General features: G+C 42.2%; 1 protein-coding gene across 2 annotated transcripts in view; it reads left to right on the top strand.

The window, feature by feature from the left end:
* PLD1 (phospholipase D1) overlaps nt 1-25,735 on the top strand; it is a 370,963-nt gene that overhangs the window by 200,971 nt on the left and 144,257 nt on the right. For both annotated transcript variants that reach the window (XM_069213037.1, XM_069213036.1), the window contains 3 exons: nt 8,506-8,598; nt 24,485-24,637; nt 25,322-25,471. In XM_069213037.1, the coding sequence (XP_069069138.1) occupies nt 8,506-8,598; nt 24,485-24,637; nt 25,322-25,471 (396 nt within the window). The remainder of the gene's footprint in view (nt 1-8,505; nt 8,599-24,484; nt 24,638-25,321; nt 25,472-25,735) is intronic.

Genomic DNA, 25,735 nt, shown 5'->3' with positions numbered 1-25,735 from the left:
TGAGGAGTTCTCCCTTTGCCTTCCTGCAGACTGCATTGTACCATAGGGAGTTATGTTGTTGGATCCTCTTCTGATTCTGGACCCTAGTAAAAAGCTCAGAGGCCGCTCCCTTTATAAGGTCCTCATGAGCCTGATATAATTTCTCATGGTGGACTATATTGCCCACATCGTTGGCTAGCTCTCCCACTTTTTCCAAAATGGGGATTAAACCTGCGTAGAGCTTCGAAAGTTTCACTTGGCTCGTAGCTAGTTTATCCCACCTGATTCTTCTCCTGTTATTGTCTAATAGTAGTTCAGGTTTGGACTCCCCCATGGTTGTTATGGAGGCCTTTGGCCCAGGATGGCTAAGATCGAGTTCAAGGGCGTTATGGTCACTATCCAGTCTCTCCACCACCCTAAAGTCCAGGATAGAAGACCAGTTCACTATCTGTACAAGAGCATAGTCCAAGCGGGACTCTCTTCCCACTCTGTTGTACGTGGTTTTGCTTGGTACATCAGACTTAATACGTCCATTGCAGGCTCTAATTCCATGCTTTAGGGTGAGAGCAGTAATCTGCAAAGCCACAGGCGTCCATGCCTTTGGGGAAGGTGCTACAACAGAGGGTACTGACCACCTGAACTCTTCTTCCATGGGAAATCCCTCTACGAGACCGACCAACGGCTCGAAATGGGAATTTAAATCCCCTCCCACTATGTAAGGGATATCTCTTGGCATTTCCGCTAAATATACTGAAAGCTCCTCTATAGTGGGGGATTCACGCGAAGCTCCCACTGGCCTGGAGTAAATATTTATCAGGGCAAGTTTTGCTAGGTTCGGCCAGGCTAATAAAACCACTAGGATGTCATCTGATGGCACCGGTAGGCGTGAAGCCTGACATCCTAAGTGGGAAGCCACCCAAGTTGTGAGTCCACCAGAGGGGCGGCCCTTACCCTCCCACCTAGCCGAGATGGAAAATGACTCGTAACCTTGATGGTTGTAATCTTCCCTTGCCCAAGTCTCTTGGAACATGCAGACATCCCCGGACTCAATGTAAGTTATCCAATCTTGGATGCCCAGTTTGCTGGCTAAACCAGCCACATTCCACCAAATTAGTCTCATGTGCGCTGGAGAAGCCACAGAACAGATTGCAGGGATGGAGTGGGGGGAAGAGCCAGTACCAAAGCCAGAAACTACACCAATTACTCTAACAGGGTCATTTTCAGAAGTGGGTTCAGCCGGATCAGGCAGTTTACTGGGACCATTATCCAAGGTCACAGGATTTGAGTTCGGGTTTGGGGGCAGTCAGTCCACACCATCTAGACCATTCAGACAGTTAAAACGATTGTGGTCCAAAAAGGGAGTCTCCGAAGGTCGATAAACTGGACGTGGAGCATATCCCCTGTATCTAGATCTTCGTTCCACCCTTGTCCAGTTACCTTGTGACAAGTCATGGTGCAAGCGAATGGGAGGGAAAAAGAAAGAAACTGGCAAAGTCTGTATGGTAGAATCCAGTGATCTATTTGACCCAGCACAAATGTATAGTACTGTTCCAGGGTCTCGGAAAGACACAATGATACAGTCCCCTGCTATTGATTTCCCCGACTTCCCCAACCATGGTACCCTTCTTACCATAATGATCTCATTGTTGAGGTGAGCTGGAAGAGGTCTGTTCCAATTCAACCATTTAATGGTTTTCCTCTTGAGTGAGTGATAGTTCTCATTTTCACCCAATTCTAGAGAGGGAACACCAGCCAACACCACCATGAGGCTGTTAGCCTCTGGTGGTAAGTCGGGTCCTCGTGGTCTAGGGGCAGGCTTACCAGGGAGTATACGTTGGAGTGCTGGGCCATCTATTTCTGATGGTAGGATGTTAGAGTTAGTAGGTAAAATTGGAACTGGGATAGCCATAAGTGGCTGTAAAAGAGGGGCGGCAGTGGTGCCCAAGGGAGGCCCCGTGTGGATCGGTGGGTTTTGTATATTGGGGAAGGTTCCTATTGGTAGATTGGACTCAGTGGTTCTACTCTGTTTGTTGTCCAAAATTTTCAGGGTGGTTAAAGTTGCCTCCAGAGTGGTCAGCCTGAATTCTATTTTCTGCAAGCTCTCGCTAATGGGCAACAAGAGTGATCTAATTAAAGATTCAATGCTCCCCAAAGAGCTGCCGGGAAGTAATGTGTTAAGTGGGCTCTTCCCTTTGTCGCTAATGGAAGCAGTGGTAATAATATTAGTACCCTTGAGGGGAGTAGCCTTCTGCACATTAACTAAAGGCCTGTCCAACATAGGTACGGACTTGAGTGACTTTCCAAAATCAGAGTGGGGGATCTTTTTCTTCCCCTGACCACCCCTCATCTTCCTTCTGCGTTTATTTGGTGGTAGGTCATTCACCTCTGCCACCACAGTTTGCTTTAGCTTATTAATCTTGATTTTGGCTCTGGTGTGTGTTTGGGTGAATAAGTCAACTGCCGAACTACTGGCAACTAATAGTGGAGTGGTGTCCGTAGTTTGTTTAGGAGGTGGGCCAGAAATGGGAGAACTATCCCGGAGTAATAGGGGAACGTCTTCTTGGGATGGAAGATCCGGGCTGCCATTGAGGGAACCTTCCTCTTGGGAGATAGGATAGGGAGTTATGTCACTGAGGGGCCTATTTTTCATGTGTTCAATCGAGCGACGACGCTCTGTCCTACGCATCTCCAGAGAGGTTTCGATTCCCCCATCACCCTTTACCGATTTAAAGTAATTGTCCAGAGTCCCAGTGTTGGCTCCCCCCTCCTTCGCTGCTGCTCCACCTAGGGCTGATGATGGCATACCCAGAACCTTTTTCGCATACCAATTAGGATCAAGGAAATGCAGGTGAAAGAGAGTGGGCCCAGCCCAGCCTCCTGCGTGCCCTGACGGCCACAGACGGTCCCGCCCTTGTCCCGGGCTTATCCCCGGGCGCTCCCGCAACGCGGAAGTAGCTGTTTGAAATTATAAGAAAAAAGTTAAGCTATGAGTGGGGCGGGGCTTGCAGGGAGAGCGGCCAGAAGACAGGAGGCGCGGGTTAACAGGAATGCTGGGAGACGTAGTCCTGTCCCGACGCTCGCAGCCCTGCACTCGCCCAGTCCCTCACCGAAACCGTCCGTAGGTTTTGCACAAGCGGCTCTCCCGCCGCAGCGGGACCCGCGAAGCGGGTTCCGCAAGAAGTAGACGAGAGTCCAGAGGCAAACCAGCAGCAAACAGCAAGTCCGACGGTATCCCAGGGGAGTGAAGCTCAGAGGTGGTTTTTTCAGGCTGTGAGTGGGGCGGGGCTTGCAGGGTGAGCGTTATTAAGGTCGGGTTTCGTTTGTCCCTATTTATTCTGTCCTTTTCTTCTGGTCATTCAGCCAGTATCCCTCTCTCTTTCTCAGGCTCCGTTCGGGTTCCCACTGTGTTCCGTCCTGATTGGAAGGGATTCCTGTCTGGTCTTGACTGGACGTAGCAGAGGGTCTCCCGAAAGTAAAGACAAATAAAAATATGTTAGTGTAGGGTAAATAGGTTTATAGCGGGTTAGTAGGAGTGAGGGTAGGTATATGTGGTTGGGGTTGAGGTATTTCACAATCACTCAGTGCGCATCACCTGCCCGTGTTGTATCTAGTGTTCTCTCTTTCCTAGAAGAGAGTGTTTATTTCCTCTCTTTCTCTCTCTCTATTTCTTTTAGTCGTTTGTGAGGTTAGGGGGGGGGGGGGCGGTTATCGGAGGGGTCCTCCTTTCAAAAGATCTCCCCTTCCTTGCAGGACCTGCCTTTATCCTTCCCTGCGGTCCGTATGCCCCGTAACCACTGGGGTAGAAATCCCCAAGCCAGGTACGAACGTACCTGTAGGGGCCACGCCCCTCCGGGGACGCGGCCGGCTCTCTCGCGGTCTCCCGACTTTGTTTCTGCAGGGTAGGGAGGCGCCCTGGGGTTTTCCTCCGTCCTTCGCGGGTCTCTACTCGGACCGGGCTTGAACTCCGTCTCTGTCCGCTCTCCCGTCGCTCCACTGGTCTCACTTTCTCAGGGGTTTCAACTTCCTGCGCAGCTGGGAGTGATCCTGTCCCGGGCAGACTGCTCGCCTCTCGGCGCCGCCTCCGGTGCTCTCCTTCTCTCGAGAGCCGCAGTGAAGCTGCGGGACCGACCCTCCCTGCACTCCGCAGGGGTGTGTGGACCGCTCGCAGGAGCCTGGCGTTTACAAATTAAATTATGAAGTGACGATCTTTGTCCTCATTACAGCACCAGACTCCTTCAACCACAAGAAATTCTTCACCACCGAAAGAATCCAACCCAGAAGGAAAGGAAAGGTAGAAATTACCACTGCTGAGATTACCACTATTGTGATTACTAACTCTGAGATTACCACTGCTGATATTACCACTACTGTGATTACCACTTCTGAGATTACTAGTGCAGGGATTACCTCTGCTGAGATTACAACAGTTGCAATTATCACTACAGGGATTACCACAGCCAAGATTACCACTGATGTGATTACTACCACTGAGATTACAACTACTGATATTACACTACTGTGATTACTACAGATGAGATTACCATTGCAGGGATTACCACTGCTGAAATTACCACTACTGTGATTACTTCCTCTGAGATTACCATTGCAGGGATTACCACTGCAGAGATTACAACTGCTGAATTACCACTACTGTGATTACTACTTCTGAGAGTATTACTGGTGAGATTACCACTACTGTGATTACTAACTCTGAGATTACCACTGCGGATAGTACCACTGCTGTGACTACTACCTCTAAGATTACCCCTGCAGGGGTTACCATTATTGAGGTTACCACTACTGTGATTACTACCTCTGAGATTACCAGTGCAGGGATTATCCCCACTGAGATTACCACAGTTTAAATTATCACTGCAAGGATTACCACTGGTGAGATTACCACTACTGGGATTACTGCCTCTGAGATTACCACTGCAGGGATTACCACTGCTGAGATTACCACTACTGTGATTACTATGGCTGAGATTACCACTGCAGGGATTACCACTGTTGAGATTACAACTACATTGAATAAGGTAGATTCAAGAGTAAGTGTACTGACCCTATGCTAACCTACACCTTTAAATGAAACCTTACTTTATAACTACCCACCACACTATCTTTATGGCCCTACTGTGCCCTCTCCCAGTGGTTATATTGCGCTGGGGGTGCCAGTGGGGCCACCAGTACATATTTTGGAGGACCAGGACTCTTCCACTCTGTCCCATGGTGGTCCTAATGGTCTTTACAATGCATGGGCCTGCGCTGTCCATTAGTCCCGCCCAGGCATAGACATGACTGTAGCATTCTCAAGTGGCAGGGGCACCAAGTGCTTCATTTTCCTGCATCCATTCTTATGTTAAAGGATTCTGTGCCCAGGCAAAGGCACACTTTCATTTTCATAAAAAATAATAATTTTGTACCCTGTAACAAGTCCCGCACTTCAGAATTCTTACTGAGTATTTCCCTGTTCTTTGTCCATGTACACAGGCATGCTATTAGTTTTAGGTGGGCCAGCCCCTTTGATATTTTAGTAGATGGTGCTTTGTTTCACTCTTTGCCTTGTTTTTTTGGTAGAACACAAAAAATGTGTCCCACATGTTCTAGACCTGCTTCTGCTTCATGAAGTGTGTTTGAGAAAAGGCAGCTGTGTTTACTTCTTCACTTCCTGTCTCTCTGCAGTTCTAAATTGCTGGGTACCTCACTCACTCTAACTCACATTCTCTCACTTACTCATCCACACTCCCACTCAGGGGCGTAGTTTCAGGGGGTGTATTTGGGGTGTTTCACCCCCACTAATAAATGTATATTCTGATGAATTGTTGGATACAGGTGCTTTCAGTTGGGTAGGTGAGTTGTCTGTTGGGTTTCACTTGGGATTTATGCACGCACACACTGACAAAGCACACACGCTCTCTCTCATCTCTGTTATGAAAGCCTAAAAAATTTAAATTATTTTACAAAATACTATGTTCCTCTCATTTATTAATCATACCAATCTGCATTGCTCTCTCTTTCCACTGCCGCTTAAGCCACCCTCATGCGATCTGCTTGTCATATGATGTATTTTAACAATATATGCCATCCAGGGGCGGCTCATGGAGGGGCAAAGTTCGGGTGGGGGCACAACATTATAAAGGAATTTAAAAAAAAAGAAACTCTCCTCCGCAACCGCAGCCTTGGCGTTCTCCTGGCTCCTGCTCTACTCGGTGCAGGCACAGGCTCCCAGCCTGCCCAGTGACCAATCCTGATGCTGCTCTCGCATGAGAGCAGCGTTAGGATTGTCAGGAGTGCCCTGGCTTGGCGCTCCGAGGCAGAGTGGGAGACTCTGCCTGCTCTCTCAAACCTGGCAACACACTGCCGAGTTGGACAGAGCCCAGTGAGCATGTGTGTTTGGCCGGCCTGAGACGGCCAGCCAAACATACATGCACACTGAGGGGAGTGCTGTGCACTCCCCCTCTGTCCCTGCCATCGCACATGGCCCCTCCTCCCTAAAAATAAAAACGATAATAAACACTGTTTATTATCATTTACATTTTTCATTTTTCAGCTCCTGCTACTGGCCATTTATGCCATTAATGCATTTTCTGTGCCACTTAATGTGGCTATTCCGGAAAGATAAATAAATTAATTGGGTGAAACTAATTTCACCCATACCACGTTAAGGCCATGACACATGCACTGTGGGACTGACTATCAGTGTCACAGTGCACCAAGCACTAATACCAGCTAGAAATAGGCCAGAAAAAAGGTGGCACATCACCTGTGAGCTTACAAAACAGGCAGATTTCCTCCATATTGCTACATCCTTTCAAGGGTTTTTGCAGCTGCCACTGCGGGCGGGGGGGGGCGACGCTCCTCCACCCTTATGGAGGAGCGCCCCTGATGAATACTTACATTATATAGTGGTTGGTCCCAGAGAGACGTCTTGTTTTTTTTTAAATCCATGTAGGCATGTCAGAAATTTCTTATTGACATGCTGATGTAAAGCTTTTAACTACCTGCACTTCAGTGCCATCTTCATGTTTATGTAGATCAATGTCATTTCAGACCATGCACACTATTGATATTTTAAATTGGAGCCTTATGGAATCTCTAAGATGATACGATGTCTGTAAATAACTGAATGCCACACTTTTGTGAAACAAAGTTCATCCATTAGTTACCTATATCACAGTGTCTAAATTCTTACTTTTAAAGTTTGCAGATATTCATCCTCCCTGCTTAATATATTTAATTCGGACCACACTATATTGCTTCAATTAATATTGTCTAGAACAGAGCTGGGTTGCAACCTAATGTGTATGCATGTGTGTGTGTGTGTGTGGTGTGTGTGTGTGTATATATATATATGTTACAAGTGGTCATGAGACTATATCAACATCAGGTAACCCGGCTGGGTTTTTCTGTTGTAAACACTGTAAGGCTTGTAGGTACAGCGACAATTGTGTGGAAGTGATTGGTGATAATGGCCATTGGACCGCTCAAATTCGAGGTCATTATAATTGCCATACAGATTTCTGTATATATTGTTTGAAATGCCCATGTAAGAAATTATATGTGGGCAGTACAATGCACAAAGCTAGGAAAAGGGTTTTGGAGCATATCAGAGACATCCGTAATTTTGATCGTAATTATCCAGTAGCAAGACCCTTTCATGAGAAACATAATGGTGATGAATGGTTGCTCAGCTTTGTGGTCATTGATCAGATTAAGCCAACCATTCGGGCGGTAATATAGAGAGGAAAATTAGGATCTTAGAATCTAAGATGATAATTAGGCTTAACACCTTGAGCCATGTGGGTCTCAAGTGAAGAAATGAATGTTCATTTGGGTTAAATATAATATGAGTTGCTGGTCAGAACCTTTGTAGGGATTTATATGTAATTTTCGTACATTATGTGTTAATTAATTAGTTATGTATAGTTGTGTTGGGTTTGCTCACATGTTAGTAGGAAGCAGGGGATTTGACGCAGTGATGGTGTCGAGTAATATATTTATTGGCACTTTGTTATTATTTTGATATGCAATATAATCAGGTGATTAATACTATGAGTATAATACTGAGGTCATGTCTGTATTTACTGCATTATCAGATTAGAATTATGAGATGTAACAATCGTATCCTTAAATGCTATCCTGATTTGTACATCTGTGTAAAGTGTATGCAAGATAACATTTATATTTTGGACATTTAAAAATGGTGTCTGTGTTCCCTGTGGATTGCTGGCATTTGATTTGGTGTAGTCCTTTGTTTATGTCTTATGTTTTGGATGGTATTTAATATGTGTAGAGAACAGCCAGCCTACACGAGAACAAGGCTACGGCTGAAACGCGTTGTGTGAGGAGGCATTTGTAATTAAATTATTTATGGACTTTATTTAGTTGTCGGAGCATTCTTCTAAATGAATTTGGAGGAACTGTCTGAATATATATATATATATATATATGTATATATATGTATATATATATCTTATAGCATTTCTGTGTGGTTATTAACCAATTGTTTTAATTTTTTTTTTTCAGAGAGGGCACGATAATGAAAAAGTCGGGTGGCTACAGGATCCCCGGTTTGAACTGCTGTGGGCAAGGAAGTGTCTGTTATCGTTGGTCTAAAAGGTAATTTTGAATATATTCATTCATTTTGACTCTTTTACCTGCCAGAATCCTTTCTGCTTTTTGGTTCACACGCAGTATGTTTTTCTTTTGTTTTAAACTGTTTTTATTAAGCATATTTCAGTATTGTTGACAAAACCAGTTGAATGCTGCTGGTGTGTGTATAGACAAACCTACAACATAAGGCCCTCATCACGAAAACCAGTTTTCTCTACAAAATAGCTTAGTAGTGTTAGAAAGCTATTGCTATTTAGTTTTATGCAAAACCTTCAACTGATCTGTTACATAATAAAATTGTTTATTACTTTGAATACACAGTGATTCCCATTTTTCTTGCCTGAAATTTTGGTGAAACAATTAAAAGATAGACAGACTGTCTGGAAGCTGTTACTTGGTTTATACATGAGCTTGAAATTAATGTATTCACATCTTCAAACAATGGAAACTCTGATTAGTAAGTATGTGGAAGAATACAACTACGGAGTGAGAAAACCTCTGGAATCACAAGTTCCTGATGTGGAGAACTTGACAATTAATCAAGTACACTAGTAACTCTATTATGGAAAAGTGTATGTTAAATTTTGTCTCCTCCATCCATGAAAGTGAAGGCCACACATGGCAAGATTTCATGAATGATAGATTCTAGTCGCATACGTTTTGGTGAAAGGCTTCTTAAGTTAAATAGCAACAGATGTTTACAGTCTGCTTGTCCATGTTAATAGTTGTTTTGATTCTACTCCTATGTAATTCAAAGAATAAAAGAAAGGACATGTCCTCATCAGCGTCTAGAAATCCTACACTGCTAACAGGTTTGCGTCCCTGAAAATTGGAGATGTAAACAAAATTAATTGAAATTAGGGATTTTGCCAGACACCTTTTGCTCATATCACAAAGTTCCTATCGCTAAGGACCCAGAGTAGCAGGACACTTTTCAAGCACAATCCACTCCAAGAGCACAAAAGGACACACTCCCCATCCTACACATAAGAAACCTAGCTGATAGGCAAGATCGGATGAGTACCAGGATGCAAATATTGGGCCTTTTCTAATTGGGATTGGATTTAATGGGCTGTGCGTTAATGTCCATAGGCTTAAGGCAAGCTATTCCCTGATATGTAGCTATATTGGGCTCATTGAAATTTTAAAAGCTTGAAAAGAGGTCTACTGTTCCATGAAAGTGATATGATAGATTTGGATGCCAACAAGGACTTTAATTTAGACTACCTTCAACTCCGTATAAAAGGACTTATTACTTTTCATGTTAACTTTTTATAACCAAGCGGAATATCAGCCTTAACGTTTATGCTGAAATAGGGTAAAACATGTGTCTGCTTAAAGAGGAAAAAAACCTGTTGCATGTTGGACCTTTGCTGTCCTCTTTAAATGAAGGAAGAAAAATAAAGGCACATAGAAGATGATAAAAGTACACCAAATTGAAAGAATTCCTGTTTTCTTTCTTAGATTATACAATTTATATTTTCTGATCAAAGCATAATTATTTGTATTTGCATAACAGACGTAACATATGAGTCATTAATGAGAAATGGGGGCCACATACCAATGTTAGTTGAATAAATTGATTGTGGTTTGAATGTAGTTATTAGAGTCCATGGAAGTCTGAAACTTTTGGGATGAGTCATGTCGAGAATCAGCAATATTTACAACAGAAGACTCTGAGTGTGTGCAGAATGGAGAAGGCAATCAAGATGGGTGGGTTAGGGAATGTTTTTTTCTAAATAGGTATATCCGTTTGTGTGTATATATCTATATATATATATATATATATTCACTTAAAAAAAACCAAAGAAATTCAGCAGCATGTTTGTGATTAGCTCAAGTAACTATAATTCGTGCCCTAAGGTAACTATAACTAGTGTCCCGGCCATGCATAGATTTCTTATCAGTTTTACTGGAAATGTTACATTGATATTATCAATTAGGTCATTAAAGATGTCATGAGGGATGTAATATGCAGGGTAATTAGCAGTGCATGGCAAGGGCATGAGTTATAGTTAACATAGGGCACAAGTTATTGTTACCTGCACTAACTATAACTGCTGAATTTCTATGGTTTTGTGTGAGAAAATTCTGAATCTAACTATAACGTTCCTGTAACCTTTGTTTTTTTTTGTGAAATTCTCTAAGGTACATACTGCAAAAAGCTCATGAACTATTATCAACAGAGCACAGATAATACATTGTGATTATTGTGGAAGGGTGTGATGACATAATGCCCCTCTCCTCAAGGGTGGGATTTTGGGTGTGTGGACGGACTAGAGGCTGCAGGTTGACTGCACTTAGTGAAATTTTTCCAGCATAATATAACGTCATTGTGACATTCAAGAAACCGTAATTGAAAGTGTATATGTAATAAGTATCTTAGATGAGATTTTTGAAGTATGTACCTTAGAGAATTATCACTATTGGAGGAAACAGTTTTGTTACTATGGTGCAAGCTACAGATTTCACAAGTGATACATTTGCAATATGCATCTTCTTCTTCGAAGAATTGTCCTAATGGAGGAATGTATCCGTTATTATGTGTTTGTCGATATATTTACAGACTAATAATTACTGCTTGACAAGTTAACAAGTAATGTCATGGTATTTCATTACAGTCTAAGATGGTGCTCGGTGTATGGAGAATAATTTTTGTTTGTCCTTCATTTATGTTTATGGATATTTGTGTTTGTCCTTTATCAATGTTTATGGAATTTACACATTTATGGTGTGGGGGGCTAATCACCAGTATACCAGTGATCAAGGCCCGGCTGGGCTGAAACGCATTGGGGAAAAGCCTTAAATAAACAATTTTAAAACCTATGCTGTGTCCAGGCATTTCTACATTAATTTAAATACTGTGGTGTTTATAATTGACGGTTGGCCAGACCCGTGCCTGGACTGCCATGTAGTGCTTTAGGTAGTTATAGTTAGGACCTAATTTCCATAGGAAAAGCGTTTTTTGTTTTGCCAATAACTTTGGCGCAGCTTGACGAATCGTCAAAAATGTTTCCAACATACACAACAGTCGGTTCAGCTGCTGACTTGAAAGTTTCCGGGCGATCAGTCAAGCGGGGTCAGAGAAAAAATGGGGGACCCAAAACGCCTTTTCCCATAGGGTCTTTAGACATGTCTATAGTCCGAAGCTCTGAATGGAATTGCACCAAATTTGGCAGGAAGCTGGATCTTGGTGCGCAGATTGTGCTTTTTGTGATTTGGTGTAATTCCATTAAATAGTTTCTGAGATATTAAAGGTTAAAAAGTATAGCTATCTAGGGATGCGGAGGATCGGTGAATCCCTCTGTCCCCGTGCTGATATTTGATTTGCTGCCAACACTTCAATCAGTAAGTGTTGGAAGCCATTTTGGTCTCAACTTCAGCCGAGTCGCCCCAAAAACAAATCCAAAAAAGAAAAGGGGCCTGAATAGGAATACCATGAGCCCCTATCCTCGTTCCAGGGGTCCACCTGGGACTCCGCCAGGGCTAAAAAGTATTTTTGTTTTAATTTTCTGAAAAATCAGCGGATAGATCCATGTATTTTTCTGAAAATTAAAAAATGGCAGTCTCCCGCATTTTTTATTCATTTTGCTCCTGGGTGGCCAGGTCCTGTAGCATGCCCAAAGTTAAATCCAAGGAGTGGGGGCTCACGGGCCCCACTCCTAGGGCTTTTGGAAGCCCCGGGGACCACCACTACCCTAGTGCTATAATGAATAAATAAACAAGGGCCTCCTAGACCCCCCTGGGTCCAGGGTGCTACTTGTTCCCGGGGGCTTCATAACATATTAACAAATATTGTTGGGGAGGCTGACAGCTCCCACCAAGCAAAAACAAACATAACTCAGCTCCCAGTAGGCTGAAGCATTGAAATTGCGGGTCCACAAGTTATAGTTGCCTTAGTGCAAGAGTTATAGTTAATTGAAATAACTTTAACAGCTGACTTTCTATGGTTTTGTATGTTTAAAATGTGAGCCTAACTATAATGTCCATGTAGCCTTTGTTTTTTTCAGTGTGTTTGTGTTTGTATATATATATACGATACAAAAAACACTTTGAGGAAAAAATGGTCTTAACTATAAATACCTATTGGCTATTAAATTATGATCTTTGGTACGTCTGGAATCCAGTTGCATCCTAGAACTAGTCACTTAGGTCCTGAATGGGCTGGACATTGATGAGGAATTAAATGTTCATTTAGGTTGAATGATATCAGGATGTTTTGCTAGCTTTTTGGTATCTGTTTATTGCTATTTGTGTTGATGACCTGCTGCTCCTTTCTTCCTATATCCCTTGTGCAATCACATGTTTAGAATGCTTTTTAATCATTTTGTCAACAATAGGGCATACCCTTCAATTCCCTTTTCAGACCTGCAGAAGGATTTTCAGAGGTCTGTTTTTCATGTGACCTGTTGTGTACTCCACAAGGCAGATTTGCTGTGACTGGAAGGACTGCTTTGCTGGCTGGATTCTGCCTTGGACTCTCAGAGAAATGCCCTGTTGCTTACAACCTGTTCCATCACTTGAACCCAGGGCTACCAGTGTGACTCCAAGGGCTGGTTGGCTGGCCTCCTGGTCCTAGCCTCCGGGACAGAAAAGGCTCCAACCATATTGAGACTGAGCCTAGACCCACCCTTAGTGACTCCTAACTCCCCCACCACCAAGTGGTGCCCCTCCAGTCCTGGATGCCAGGTGGTGCCAAAGGTGTCCAGATAGCCACAAGCCAAAATTTGGGTGAAAAAGGTTTTTGGCAAAAAACTGATCTGAGAATGAGGGAAGATTGTGCTCAACATGCTGGTCTATCCGTCCAAGGTGAATCGCCGGTCTTCATGACTTTGCCGTACCTCCACTTCGTCCTTCTCTACAGCAACAAATTCTGTTTAGAGGTTCTTCACTCAGAGGATATTCAACCTAGTGGAAATCCTGTCTGCTACAATCTCCTGCCTCATGCCACTAGAGATTGTTGACTTCCAAAAACCAGACCAAGTTTGAATGTAGAAATGTTCTCAGTGACTTTCTCCAGGAGCTCTCTGATGACGACGATGCCTCCTTGGACACTGCCTGCATCTTGCCCTGCTGAATTTACCTGCTCAGAACTTTTTCTTTTGAAATTATTTGTAAGTCCAATTCTAAGTGCCGATCGAGCCCAGTCCTTGACTAGATGTCAAGGGTTAGCGCTTTGATCTTTTAGGCAGTGGTTTTTACCATAAAATTTAGAATTTCCTAGTTTCAGTTCTACTGATTGAGTTTTTCTCTTTTTGGTGTCAAATTATTAACATTTGCTCAATTTTTCTAATTTGGTGTGGGATTTTCCTGGGTTGTGTTTTCACTTTATTACTGTTTGTGTGCGGCATAATTACTTTACACATTGCCACTAAGTTAAGGCTGACTGCTTTAGTGCAAAGCTACCCAAGGGGAACCACAGGTTAATTGAGCGACTTTTGTGCTTCACCCTGACAGGGATTGTGGCTGTTACTTGAACAGGGGTCAACCTCATTCAGCCAATAACCCAATTTCTCACTCAATTGTTATACACATAGTGGTCTGAAATGGAAGCTGCAAGGTTATGTTTTATTTCTATCTTCTTCTTGTACTGTTATAAGTTGTTGTTGGTGTGCCTAGTGATAATAGGAATAAGCACTCTCTTAACCACCCTTCTGAATGTTGAATGGCTTTCAGTAGCACATATCTTTGCTGGTAAATAGTTCCACAGTTTACCTTCTTGTACAGCTAAGGATGCCCCAGAAATATTCTTTTTCATGAATGTTGGGAAGTCAGTCTAGAGCATAGATTCCTTCGTTGGTGTGTTTGGTGATTTCTTTTTCTGAAGAATACTATCCCATTACCATTTAATGCTGATAGGTAAGACAAAGCAGCTTGAAAGTGGATCTTATAGCACTTGGTAACCAGAGGAGGGCCTTTATGGCAGGGAAGATACAGGCACATGCATTTACATGTAAGAGTGGCCTGTCAGTAGAGTTATAATTTCTCCGTAAGCTTCTTATATTTGATAGTGATGAGCCACAGTATAGACCATTAGCATAACCTTTTTTTGATAGGATGAGAGATAACTGTTGCTCGAGCCTTGTAAGGGGATCATTGATGTGGGAGCTGCGTTTCAGTGTTTTTGTGGTAACAAGGTCTGATCTGTCCACTTGGGCCCTCTTGGACTGTTTGGAGTCCATAGTGATTTTGTGGTTTTTACCTCACTAGATATTTTTGAATGCGATCCTAGTTCATTTGACCAGACACATACTGGTTCATAGGTTTTCCAGTAGCAACAAGTAAGTATACCCATTTGGAGGCTTTTAATTTGAGGTGGCCCCATGCCATCCACTGGTCAATATTCAAGAGGCAGCCAAACATTTTTTGCAATTCCAAACTCCTAGGGGTTTTCCAATTTTACAAATAGCATGTGTATCACCAATGTAATTGACAGTTTATTAGTTCTGGGAAGGATTTCATGTACACAATAAAAAGGAGTGGTAAGATAATAGAGTATTGTTATAAATGCCTTTTGGATTACATCATCTTACCTAAATATCGTTGTAACAGAAGCACTTTCGCTGTCACTCTAAACTCTTGAGTAAACCATCTTAGCATAGACAACTATTCACTAGAGGTGAGTCACAAGACAAATCGCTCTTCTTTTGTCTTCATGAAGAAGGAGGTTTGTGACTCATAGCTAGCAAAAAATTGTTTGTGGAGGACGAGGCGGTGCGACGTATACATCAGCCTATATTGAGAATTATGCTGCTATTTTGCAAGGTCTATGCACATAATCTAAAAACAAGGCCTATGATAGATTTTCTGAGGGGGCTTCAGAAATAGTACAGCTGGCTTATTTTAGAAGTACTCTGTTGACTAGCAAGAAGGAAAAACCCTATCTCTGAGGACTGCGAAGCGTGGAGCATGTTTATAGAAACCTTTTTCTTTTTTTTTTGTAATCTTTACCAGTCAATAAACGAAACTGGATGCCTTGAATAGCTGACAAAAGTACTATGTCTGCCCAGCTGAGGTCCACAGATGATGAGCCTAATTTATATGTTGGCAGAGAGGGAACTAGATCACAATGGTGACGGCATTCTCTCCCACCAGCATAGTGGTCTGCCTGCCAGATTTCAATACAGGCTGACCTAAAGTGTGGCCACGGAGTTAACTACCCTGTCACTGCTGTGGTCAGATATCTCTGATGGAGTAAGTGCCATCAGAAAAATAGCTAATTATGAGGGGTGGATGTGAAGGTAAACCCTGGCGGTAAGCAGCAGTAAACCCCTCACTCCCCTCCTTCAAGAGAGAACATCTTATGGCTAGGGAAGACCTTATTTTTATTTATTTTGTTTTTTTTAAATCCTACTTTAGCATTTTCTTTCTATAGAAAACAAGCGTTTGGAGCTCTGCACCAACCTGCAAAAAGCATTGACAGCAACCATTGTAACAGTACTTCCTGGCAATGCTTTAGGCATGACCTCCAGCTTGGTGTCATTTCTAAACTAAGCGGGCAGCATCGTCGTCAGGGTGACGGAGTAATTTTCTCCATCCCCCTGGTGGAGAAACAGGCTGCCCGCCTAAATATAAATCAGGCCCTCAGTCCCTAGATTATTGCTAACGGTATTGTAAATTGAAAGCAGAAACATTATTTTGTATTACTTCTGATACATAGTACAAATAGTTAATTGATCATTTCATTTATGTTTAGGGGTTTTTGAGGTATTATGCCATTACTTGAATACAGTGCTGAAGTTGACATGAGTAGTTAGGTTAAACTAGATCCATTAACTTGGGGAGGAGAACCCACCTAGGAACAGAGGGACAGAAAAAACAGGGGGTTCTTGTGGACAGAGTGGTATGGAGACAATTTAGAGGGTGTGAAAACACAGACAAGGTACAATTTTCACACTAACTCAGATTAGGTGAAATGTTGTAAGACTCTACCCCTGTAAACCGAGCACCACTGCAGTGCAAACCAACAAAACACAGATGACTTTGACCACCCTCACATTGGTCAGGTCGGAGGCCATCAGCCCTGCTGTTTGCACCAGTAAATTGGTGGAAACATGATTAACCCACTTGGGTCGGACAGCTGGAAAAAGACTCGCAGACTTCAATAGTATCACTTTTCTAGTACCCTCCTGGAAACTACCTCACAAGACTGTAGTAGAAAATGAGCTTCTCTATTTCCTTTACATACGAAAAGATAAGATGTCACTAACATGACCCATAAAACAGTTATTTGCAATGCAACAGGTCTCGCATTTGCTTGAGTTAGAGCTATTGGCATTGTAAATGCATAACTGGACTTTTCTTGCCACATAAATTGGTCACCCCTGCCACATAATTTGGAAACAAATTAATAAGGAGCAGGCAGTTTCGGATATTTCTCCAGGCAGTCTCTTCAGGCGAGCATATTTATCAGTAGAGTGTGGCATTGTTGGGTCAGGGTATGCGGAATAGAGGGATTCTACCAGCCCTTGAGTAACAAAGTAAATGCCCGTTTGTTCAAAACAAAGTTGTTGCCAGGTTGTTCAAGGGTTGTGGTAATAGAGGGCTCTCAGTGGTGCATAGAAAAAAGTAGGGACTGGGTTCAGAATCAGGTCTGGCAGTGAGGGAGAAATAACATTTGCTTTGGCCCACAAAGCTGCTGTGTTTCAGGATTCACCGGTCATTCGGTAGGCAGTGTCAGCAAGAACAGCAGAAGATATGATATGATGGTTTGGGAACCGGTAATTTCCAGTCAGCATGGGCACAAGGAGGCGACATCTTGGGGTATCAAGTAGCTGGGACGCTTTTGAATTACTAGGCCTTAAACAATGTTTGTTTTCATGTAATGCTGATTTTCATTGAAAAATAAACAAAATATGCATTGGCAAAGCCAAAAGGTCAGCAGCAAATAGTATCCCTTTTGGCTTTGCCAAGGCCTGTTGCACCTTGCCTTTTGTAGCTCATCACAGACCTACTGGTGGCTGACTCCTTCTTTCCCTAGACGACCTATAAGAAGTCAAAGGGAAGCCAGGCATTAGTATCAAGGGGCACTGAAGCAAAAGAATAGGTGGAGGACTGTGGTAAGGTCTACCCTATGAAAGATCATTCTTTATACACCAGAGCAAGTGTCCTGCAGTCTCTCTCGTTTTCTTTGATGGCAATATAAGGAAGAGCATTAAAAATAGAACAGGCGATGGCCCAGATGGCTCGGTCACTCACAAAGCAAAGAGTAGATAGAATGGTGTTCGGAACCCAGGGCAGTTGGGCTGCAATGAATCCGAGCCTGACAGTAGGGCTGCTTTTACCACACCGGAGCTGTGCTTCTAAGGAGCCGTAATGGATGGCCAGAGCAATACGACAGAAAGGTAAACCGATGTTTCTGTAGACATGGTTGAAATCAGTTTGTGCCCATGCTTTGTGTATTACCACACAGCCACTGCTTGAAGGGTAAAAGTGCAGCCTTAGGCTGTTATGAGTTTTCTTTTGTTGTCATTACTATGAATGATTTAAAAAGCACCCTTCTAAGACTAACCTTGATAGTGCTTTCCGAAAGTTTAGCCCACCCCCTGCAAAGCACACAGAGGTGGCCCCACTCTACCAGACCCCATCAGGACTGTTAAAGCCAAGGGCCCACCAACCAGTATACTGTGCTTACGGGCACCCCCTGGAGCGCCCACACCCACGCACCGTGAGGGCTGTTGGTGCTAAAGTTATGCCACTGATGAGAGGTCTGCTGAATAACAATATCAGCTTTGCTTTGGCTTCTTTTGAAGTGATTTCATGGCAAAAAACTGACGGCCCATGACAAAGTGAGTCTGAATGAGAGTAATCTCCATGCGGTATAAATATACTGCCCTTCACCGCCGTGCATCAGGGTGGGGTAGAAGTGCTCCGCCTTCTGCATTAACACTTGCGTTGTTTAAAAAGCAGATTTAATTCCATATCCCTGGCTGCCAGGTGGGTGTTCCTTTTGAGCTAAGTTCCAGACTGTTTATTCCAATAACAACAAGGCTCAACTGTTAGAAAAGACATACCTTCCAATATGAAGCATGGCGCCGAGGCACTAGGAGAAACAATTGCGGCTCGGATTAAAGGGAAAACCGAAACGGATGGGAGGAGGGGCTATCACTCGCTGGAACAGGAGGAAGCGTGTTGTAGTGTGATGGCCAACAAAAATGTTCTCTTAGTAAAATCCCCTGGGTGGGAACTTAGCATGCTAAAGAAGGAACATTTGGCACAATGCAGCAGTAAAAGTGAAGCATTTAAGACAAGCAGAACAAAGAACAAATAGCAACAGTGGGTGTGGGTAAAAGCCCATATTGAATACAACACGTCTTTCAGATAGCACCGCGTGCTGCCAAGCCGGACCTAAAAATTACATCCTCTCACACCAGACTGCTACCCATCTGTCAGCAATACCTATGGCATGCACAACACTCACAAACAATACATTCCACAGCAAAATAGAACACCACATGATCACTTTCTTAGAGGGTCACATTAGAACACAACAGACACCTCTCCTGGCACAACACAGTCACACAGTGAAAGGCCATCTCCGAATGCAAGATGCAACACACTTGGCTGCTTACACAAAACAAAATTAATTCTGCTTCACTTAACTGTATTACGAGCCACAGCTCAGAAAACAAAATGAATTGGACTAGCATTGATCTGATAAATCATATACAGGAATTAAGAAACGCACATTATTCATTGGGCATTTATTTGTTTGTTTGTTTGGGCCCTTTGTACATCTCAAAATACATCCTTAAAATCTGATTGTGAGCCCACAACCCACAGATCATCTTTGTGGATCTGTTGCAACCAAACCTTCACCTAATTGAGCAACTCACAACAGTGAATTGCCAGTCTTTCTCAAACCACACTCCTCAACCAGGAGTAACCAGGTATTTTTAAGCATGTAATAAACAGATTCAACCTATGTTGGATATTCTTCAACCAGACAAAACACCGGGGTATCTTTGCAGCCCACAAAGCATCAGGGTAACTTACCAGCCACAATGTGTGTATGTTCGTCAACCCTTGCAAATTCGGAGATATCTTTCAACAAATAGTCCCAGATAAACACCTAAAAATAACTACTGACAAATCTTAATTCTAAGAAGTAGTTCTCACAAACTGGCCATCCTATCAGTACCCAAAATACTTAAACCCCCAAAAACTAAGTATAAGGCTATTTCCTGTGGACAGTGGCGTGACTGTTCTATTTAGGTTCTATCAACCAGTTAAAACAATCACAGATCATACTGAAAGATAAAATAATATACGTTTAAAATAAAATTAAATAATATGCATGGTCACACAAGTAGGTGTTCAGCTTCAGCGGTGGGATTCCACTTCCGCACACTTACAAGACTACCTGTAGAGGATCAATCTATGTTTCACAGCATTCCTCTAGTTCAGAGGGCCCTTGACAATACACGTTCTGGGTTCGGGTATCACTGATTGACCAGATTTTCCCTAATAATACTCCCTTCAGCTTTATTAGCTGGCTGTCCCCAGTGTGTGCATCAATCTGTCTTTTTTTAAATAATTTAAACCATAGTGATTGAATACATTGGTCTAAAATGGCCTTACCATTCATATCCACTTTCAGTCTGGTAAATCATTTCAGCGTCAATGCTTGGTTTGCAATCTTGCTCAAGTCATTCATTAAATTTTTGGTCTACCGGCTGCACCTTGTCTCATTTGGTTCTTCATCTCGGAGTTCAAAGGAGAACGGGGGTGTTGTCCAATAGCTCTACAATTAAAAAAGTTATGGTTGCACTGTCTCATTTCCTTTGGTGATGGTTGGTCTCTATGGAAGCCCCTGTAGATCTGCCGTCTTTTTCCTCTGCCTGTTACTGTGTTTTGACAGGGAACGTGGTCTTCCTTCTCTCTTGCATTTCTGTCCTGTGAGACTTCCCAATTCTCTCCCCAGTGCTATCTTCTGTCTCAAGAATTAGGGATCAAATGGGGAGAGAAAACAGACCCAGGCACCAAAACACAAACAGTCTCCGTCAGAGACTCAGATAGCTAAGAAATTTTCCTCCTTTGCAAAATAAGACAGTTTTGAACGTCCCAAGTCACACTGTGTATTTTTGCAAGGTTTGGGAATTGCATGCATTTGTGCTTGCTACAGACAATGTTTGTGGTACTTTCAGAGGACAGGAACAGTAAGAACTGGCCCACCAGACCATAAAACATGCCCACGAACATCCAAAAAGATATCCCACACACACTGACCTGCCCGTCGAACCCTTCAGGCTACACCAGAAGGCCCTATAGTCCATCTGACCATGCCAGCACCCTGACCTATTAGACACAGCTAGTCTCTGCTTTTTCAGCAGAGTTTCTCTACCAAGATGTGCCAGTTGTCTCATAAGACAGGGGCGGTCAATCCGCGCCATGCGGTTACCGCTGAATGACCGCACCGCGGTCAAAAGACCGTGGCGGCCATTCTGGCTTTCCCGCTGGGCCGGCGGGCAACCGCCAATAGGCCGCCCGCCGGCCCAGTGGGAAAGGCCCAGCAACGATGAAGCCGGCTCCGAATGGAGCCGGCGGAGTTGCTGGTGTGCGACGGGTGCAGTGGCACCCGTCGCGATTTTCAGTGTCTGCTTTGCAGACACTGAAAATCATTATGGGGACCTGTGAGGGGGCCCCTGCACTGCCCATGCAAGCTTTACCGCCGCGATCAGAATGGCCCAGGAAGCACCGCCAGCCTGTTGGCGGTGCTTCCGGGGTCGGAATGACCCCCAGGGTGCCTTAAGTGCCAATTAACAATTCTCAACCGCCATGTCTCCTTTAAATTTTATGTGTATTTTTTATTGGCTGCTTCTAGACCTGGCCTCTCTGTCATGCAGCCAACCATGATAGTTGATTTTCTCAGGGCAGGAAGTGTTGTTCCTAAGTTCCTTCATGATTGGCCCATTATCTCCACTGATGCTACTCTGTAGATGCTGGCAGTCGAGAACAGCATGCTCTTTTATTGTGCCTTAATCACATTTAGCCATGATGTTCTAAAAATGGTAGTAGGTTGGCAAAATGTGTGTTACTCTTCCAAGCACAAGGAACTGTTATCAGTCACACTAGACCATTGCAAACATCTTTTATCCAAAATACACATTTTGGACACAACTTCGAAAGAGCCTCTGTTCTACTTTCGCATGTGGACTGCTGATTACTCTGGAATGTTTTGTTGACTCAAGATCACACAGCAACCTTGCAGTTGCAAAGTATTCCCATATCATTTTAATTATTAAAACATAAAGGAACATGGAAGAATATTTGTTTTTTACAGACGTTCCCACGGATATTTTAAATAGACCCAACGATGAGAAGTAACATGTTCTGTTTGTTATAGTCTTCTACGTTTTTTAGCTTTCTATTTCCCTCAAATGTTATGAGAAATATATATTTTTTCCCTTTGGAATGTGAGAATACCCTAAAGTGTAGTCGTGGGTCAAGTTCTGCAACAAAGAACGGAAAAAGGTTTACACTAGTGGTGTTCGAAATTCGCGTAAATTGTTTTCAAATAGTTATGCGAAACTCTGCAAAATTATGTGAATTTACATGCGATGCGATTGCTGCATTTAGCGCTTTATTGTACTGTGAATGCAGTTCACGCTAACAAAGTAACTCTAAAAATCAAGTGTTGTTTACCATGCTACTGTGCTAAAATTTGGATCACGGCATAATTATGTCACTTGCAATGATGGCATTATTTTGTGAACTTTGTGTAACAACCAAAATCCAAGATCCATGAAATGTGAGATTATCATGGCATAGCAGATGTTTCACTTAGGCCTGCTTTACAAACAATAAACTAATTTTACATTGCTAGCCATTAAATAGTAGGATGAAAAGTTTCAAAGGGTCGTTATTTTATTTTTTCATATTTTATTATTTTTCAATTTAGCAAGCTTTCATGCAGCTCTCCTAGGCTGTAATTTATTTGTACACAAAAGAAAAAAAACAGCAAAAGAAGGCGTTCGGATACCACCCGTGGCAAAAACTCATTAATAAGGGAAGAATTTTCTTGAAGCAAAAAGGTTTTGCAGAAATCGTCTGAAAAAAAAAATTTCAAAGGTTTTTGCCTACATGCGAAGTTTAAAGAAGGTGGCAAGTTTTTAAAGTTTCATTGTGTTTAATTTAAGTAAAATTGGGCGAGGGAAATTATAACTTGAACCACCAGATTATAAATAAACTGATAGTTCTTACTGTGCGCTTATATTTCCCATGAGAAAATTACCAGTCTTTAATACAAGAAACAATCTTCTTGGAATGGGAATTTTTTAAACATATCTATAAATCGCTCCTGCTCACTGCTAATGGTGATGCTTCAACAGATTTAGAAAGTTGCCTAATTTTACTTGCAAAAGCCTTTGCTGTCATAGACAAGCCATAACACAGGGTTGTGGAGAAAGTGAGAACAATTCAGAAAAACATTGCCCTCACAGTTCAAGGGTTAAAAAAGAATATTCTACATTACTGCTACGAAGTCGAAAGTGATCCCCGAAGGAGCACAGAAAAATAATTTCACAATCTGTGTGCAGGTGTCAGAATAGGTAACATCTGAAAAGGATGATGTTGGAGAAACATCAGCCTCCAAGCTTCCAGAAAAAGCACCATCCCAATGTTGAAGATGGATGAATAATTTCAAGTAAATGGCATGTGTAAATTCAAAGTTTACAGGAGCTGATCAATTATCGATATTGAAGCTCGTTTATATCCCCAAATCGCACTCTGAATTCAGTAGAATACAGTGGTAGGTCCACTGGTGCTGTTGTCGAGCAAACCATGATATCACTTTAGAACCTTCATAGCTTGAGTATGAACTATTTATATGCAGTGCTTAATTTGTGCTTGTTGTTTCCGGTGCTGAGCACCGGCACTTAATTGTGAGGGCCGGGGCTTATTCTTCCGCCTCAAGCAATTGCTGCGAGCAAAAGACACATATGAGAAAGACGGAAGAAGGAAAAACTAAAAAGCATCATAAAGGGAGAAAGTAGAAAGCTGCAGAGTGATCTGAAGGGGCAGGGAGTGGTCGTAAATGGATTGAAGAAGCCCGAGACGGCTTCAGGATTACGCTGCCTCAGTATTCAGTGCTGGAAGATTTAATTAAAGCAGTCTTGTGTTTAAGAGAAGGGCTTTGAGCACCGGCACCTCTTTATTTACAAATTAAGCACTGTTTATATGTCAGACTTTTAGAGGCAGACTCATGCAGCTATCCCACCCATTGTGCTCGCAACATCATGTCTAGCACTGCATAAAGACTCAAAAGTTAATGCATGAATGACATGAGCAAGGCAATAACCTATTGAACACATTCCAAAAAAACAGTGAAAACATCCACATGTGATGCAAAAGCAGCTGCTCATATACGTTTTAGAACTGCTTGGGAAAGACACCCAACCTTGGTGGGAACCTTTTAAACAGCAGCTTAGGCAAGTCTCTTAAACAACTGTTAAACTGCCTCACTTGTCAATGAGAACACAATCCTGTGAGAAAAAAAAAAAAAAAACTCAGGGTGCTGTTATTCTCAAGTAGTCTAGCCTTATTTTTTAATAACTCACTTTGAAACAAACTATGGTATGACCCACAAATTACACAAAAGTGGAGCAGAAGTAATTTAAAAAACACTTGATAATACAATTGATTCATGTTCTGAATGTAGAAAGGCTAGACCACATTTTAATGCTAGCCACCAATTTGATAATGTTTTCCAAAAATTCATAATTATTAATTAGAGGTAAAAGCCTCCATATTGAGAAATGAAAATAATAACTTTTAGAAAAACATGTATTTTTTTATTTTTGTTTGTGTACAATGTCTCCTGGTCCAAAATTATGGTAGCTACCACCATTTTCGGTAAATTAACTTAATTAAAAAATAATTTTTATGCTCCTAGATGGCTAGTCGTCAAAGATTCCTTTTTACTTTACATGAAGACAGACAGTGGTGCCATTTGCTTTGTACTGCTTGTTGATAAAGAGTTCAGCATCAAGATTGGCCAGAAAGATACAGAGACAAAATACGGTCTTCGAATTGACAATCTTTCACGGTAAGAAGAAATCCAAATCATTTTTTGTTTTTTTGTTTTTGTTTAAAACCTTACGCATTGCCTGAGGTTATATTTGAAATCCCTTTCTTCTATACAGTGCATATTCCATTGTATGCTAGATTTACTTTCTGCCTTCTTGTATGTAGGCATCTTTCTCATAACAGCAATGAGCCAACTGAAAATTCAGCTGTACAAATTTACATTTTTCACAGCACAAATAATCTAAATAAGTTGTGCGGGTGTCCAGCCCCTGATCTTCCAGTGGAATCTAGGTGTGGTGAATTCTGTTGACATATTTGCATCATGTTCTCATGGTTACTGAAAGGAGATATTTAGGAAGTTTAATTTAATCATATATTAACCTACAGTCCTGAGTTTGAGTTTAATTAATGGTACTTACTCTGAATATAAAAAGTTGCTTATCTCACCTAATTATTGGAGATATTACTTTTACGTTAGCGTGAGTAAGTGGGAAATAATCTGCTTGAAAGAGACTAGTTGGGTCTTTCATTTGTACCTTCGGGACAATAAGGATAAATGTAAGAGCCAATTGTGAGTTGTCGAGTGAGAGAGAGAATTGGAGAGCATATATTTTTTCTCTAAAGATGAACATAGGAAAATAGTTACAAACAATAAATAAAATTAAAAAAAATCCTCTTCTGTTCCTATTCCATTCACATGAAGGTCCTTGATCCTGAAGTGTAACAGCTATCGACATGCACGATGGTGGGGACAGGCCATAGAGGAATTTGTCCATAAGCATGGCAAAGACTTTCTCGTGGCTCACAGATTTGGTTCATATGCTGCAGTTCAGGAGAAAACGCTATCAAAATGGTAAGGATTATTTAGCCTGAAATCTCATCTTGTGATTAATGTGCCACACATTTGTTATATGGGACTGCTACAAATTAAGCACATCAATTTCTGCACCTAATGAATTTGCGCAGGGCATACAATTATCCTATCTGTCGCCAATAATTACAAACTTTTACATAAGTCTGTTACATCTAATTTTGAAGTGGATATGGAATGCCAGGAAAAATTAAAGCAATGGAGAAATGAACCTATTTTCCTTTGCCGTCTTTTTATGCTACCGAA

This window comes from Pleurodeles waltl, chromosome 11 (genome assembly GCF_031143425.1).
Source record: "Pleurodeles waltl isolate 20211129_DDA chromosome 11, aPleWal1.hap1.20221129, whole genome shotgun sequence".
Lineage (NCBI taxonomy): Eukaryota > Metazoa > Chordata > Amphibia > Caudata > Salamandridae > Pleurodeles > Pleurodeles waltl.
Note: the sequence above shows the minus strand (reverse complement) of the source record. Positions and strands in the feature narration are given on the sequence as shown.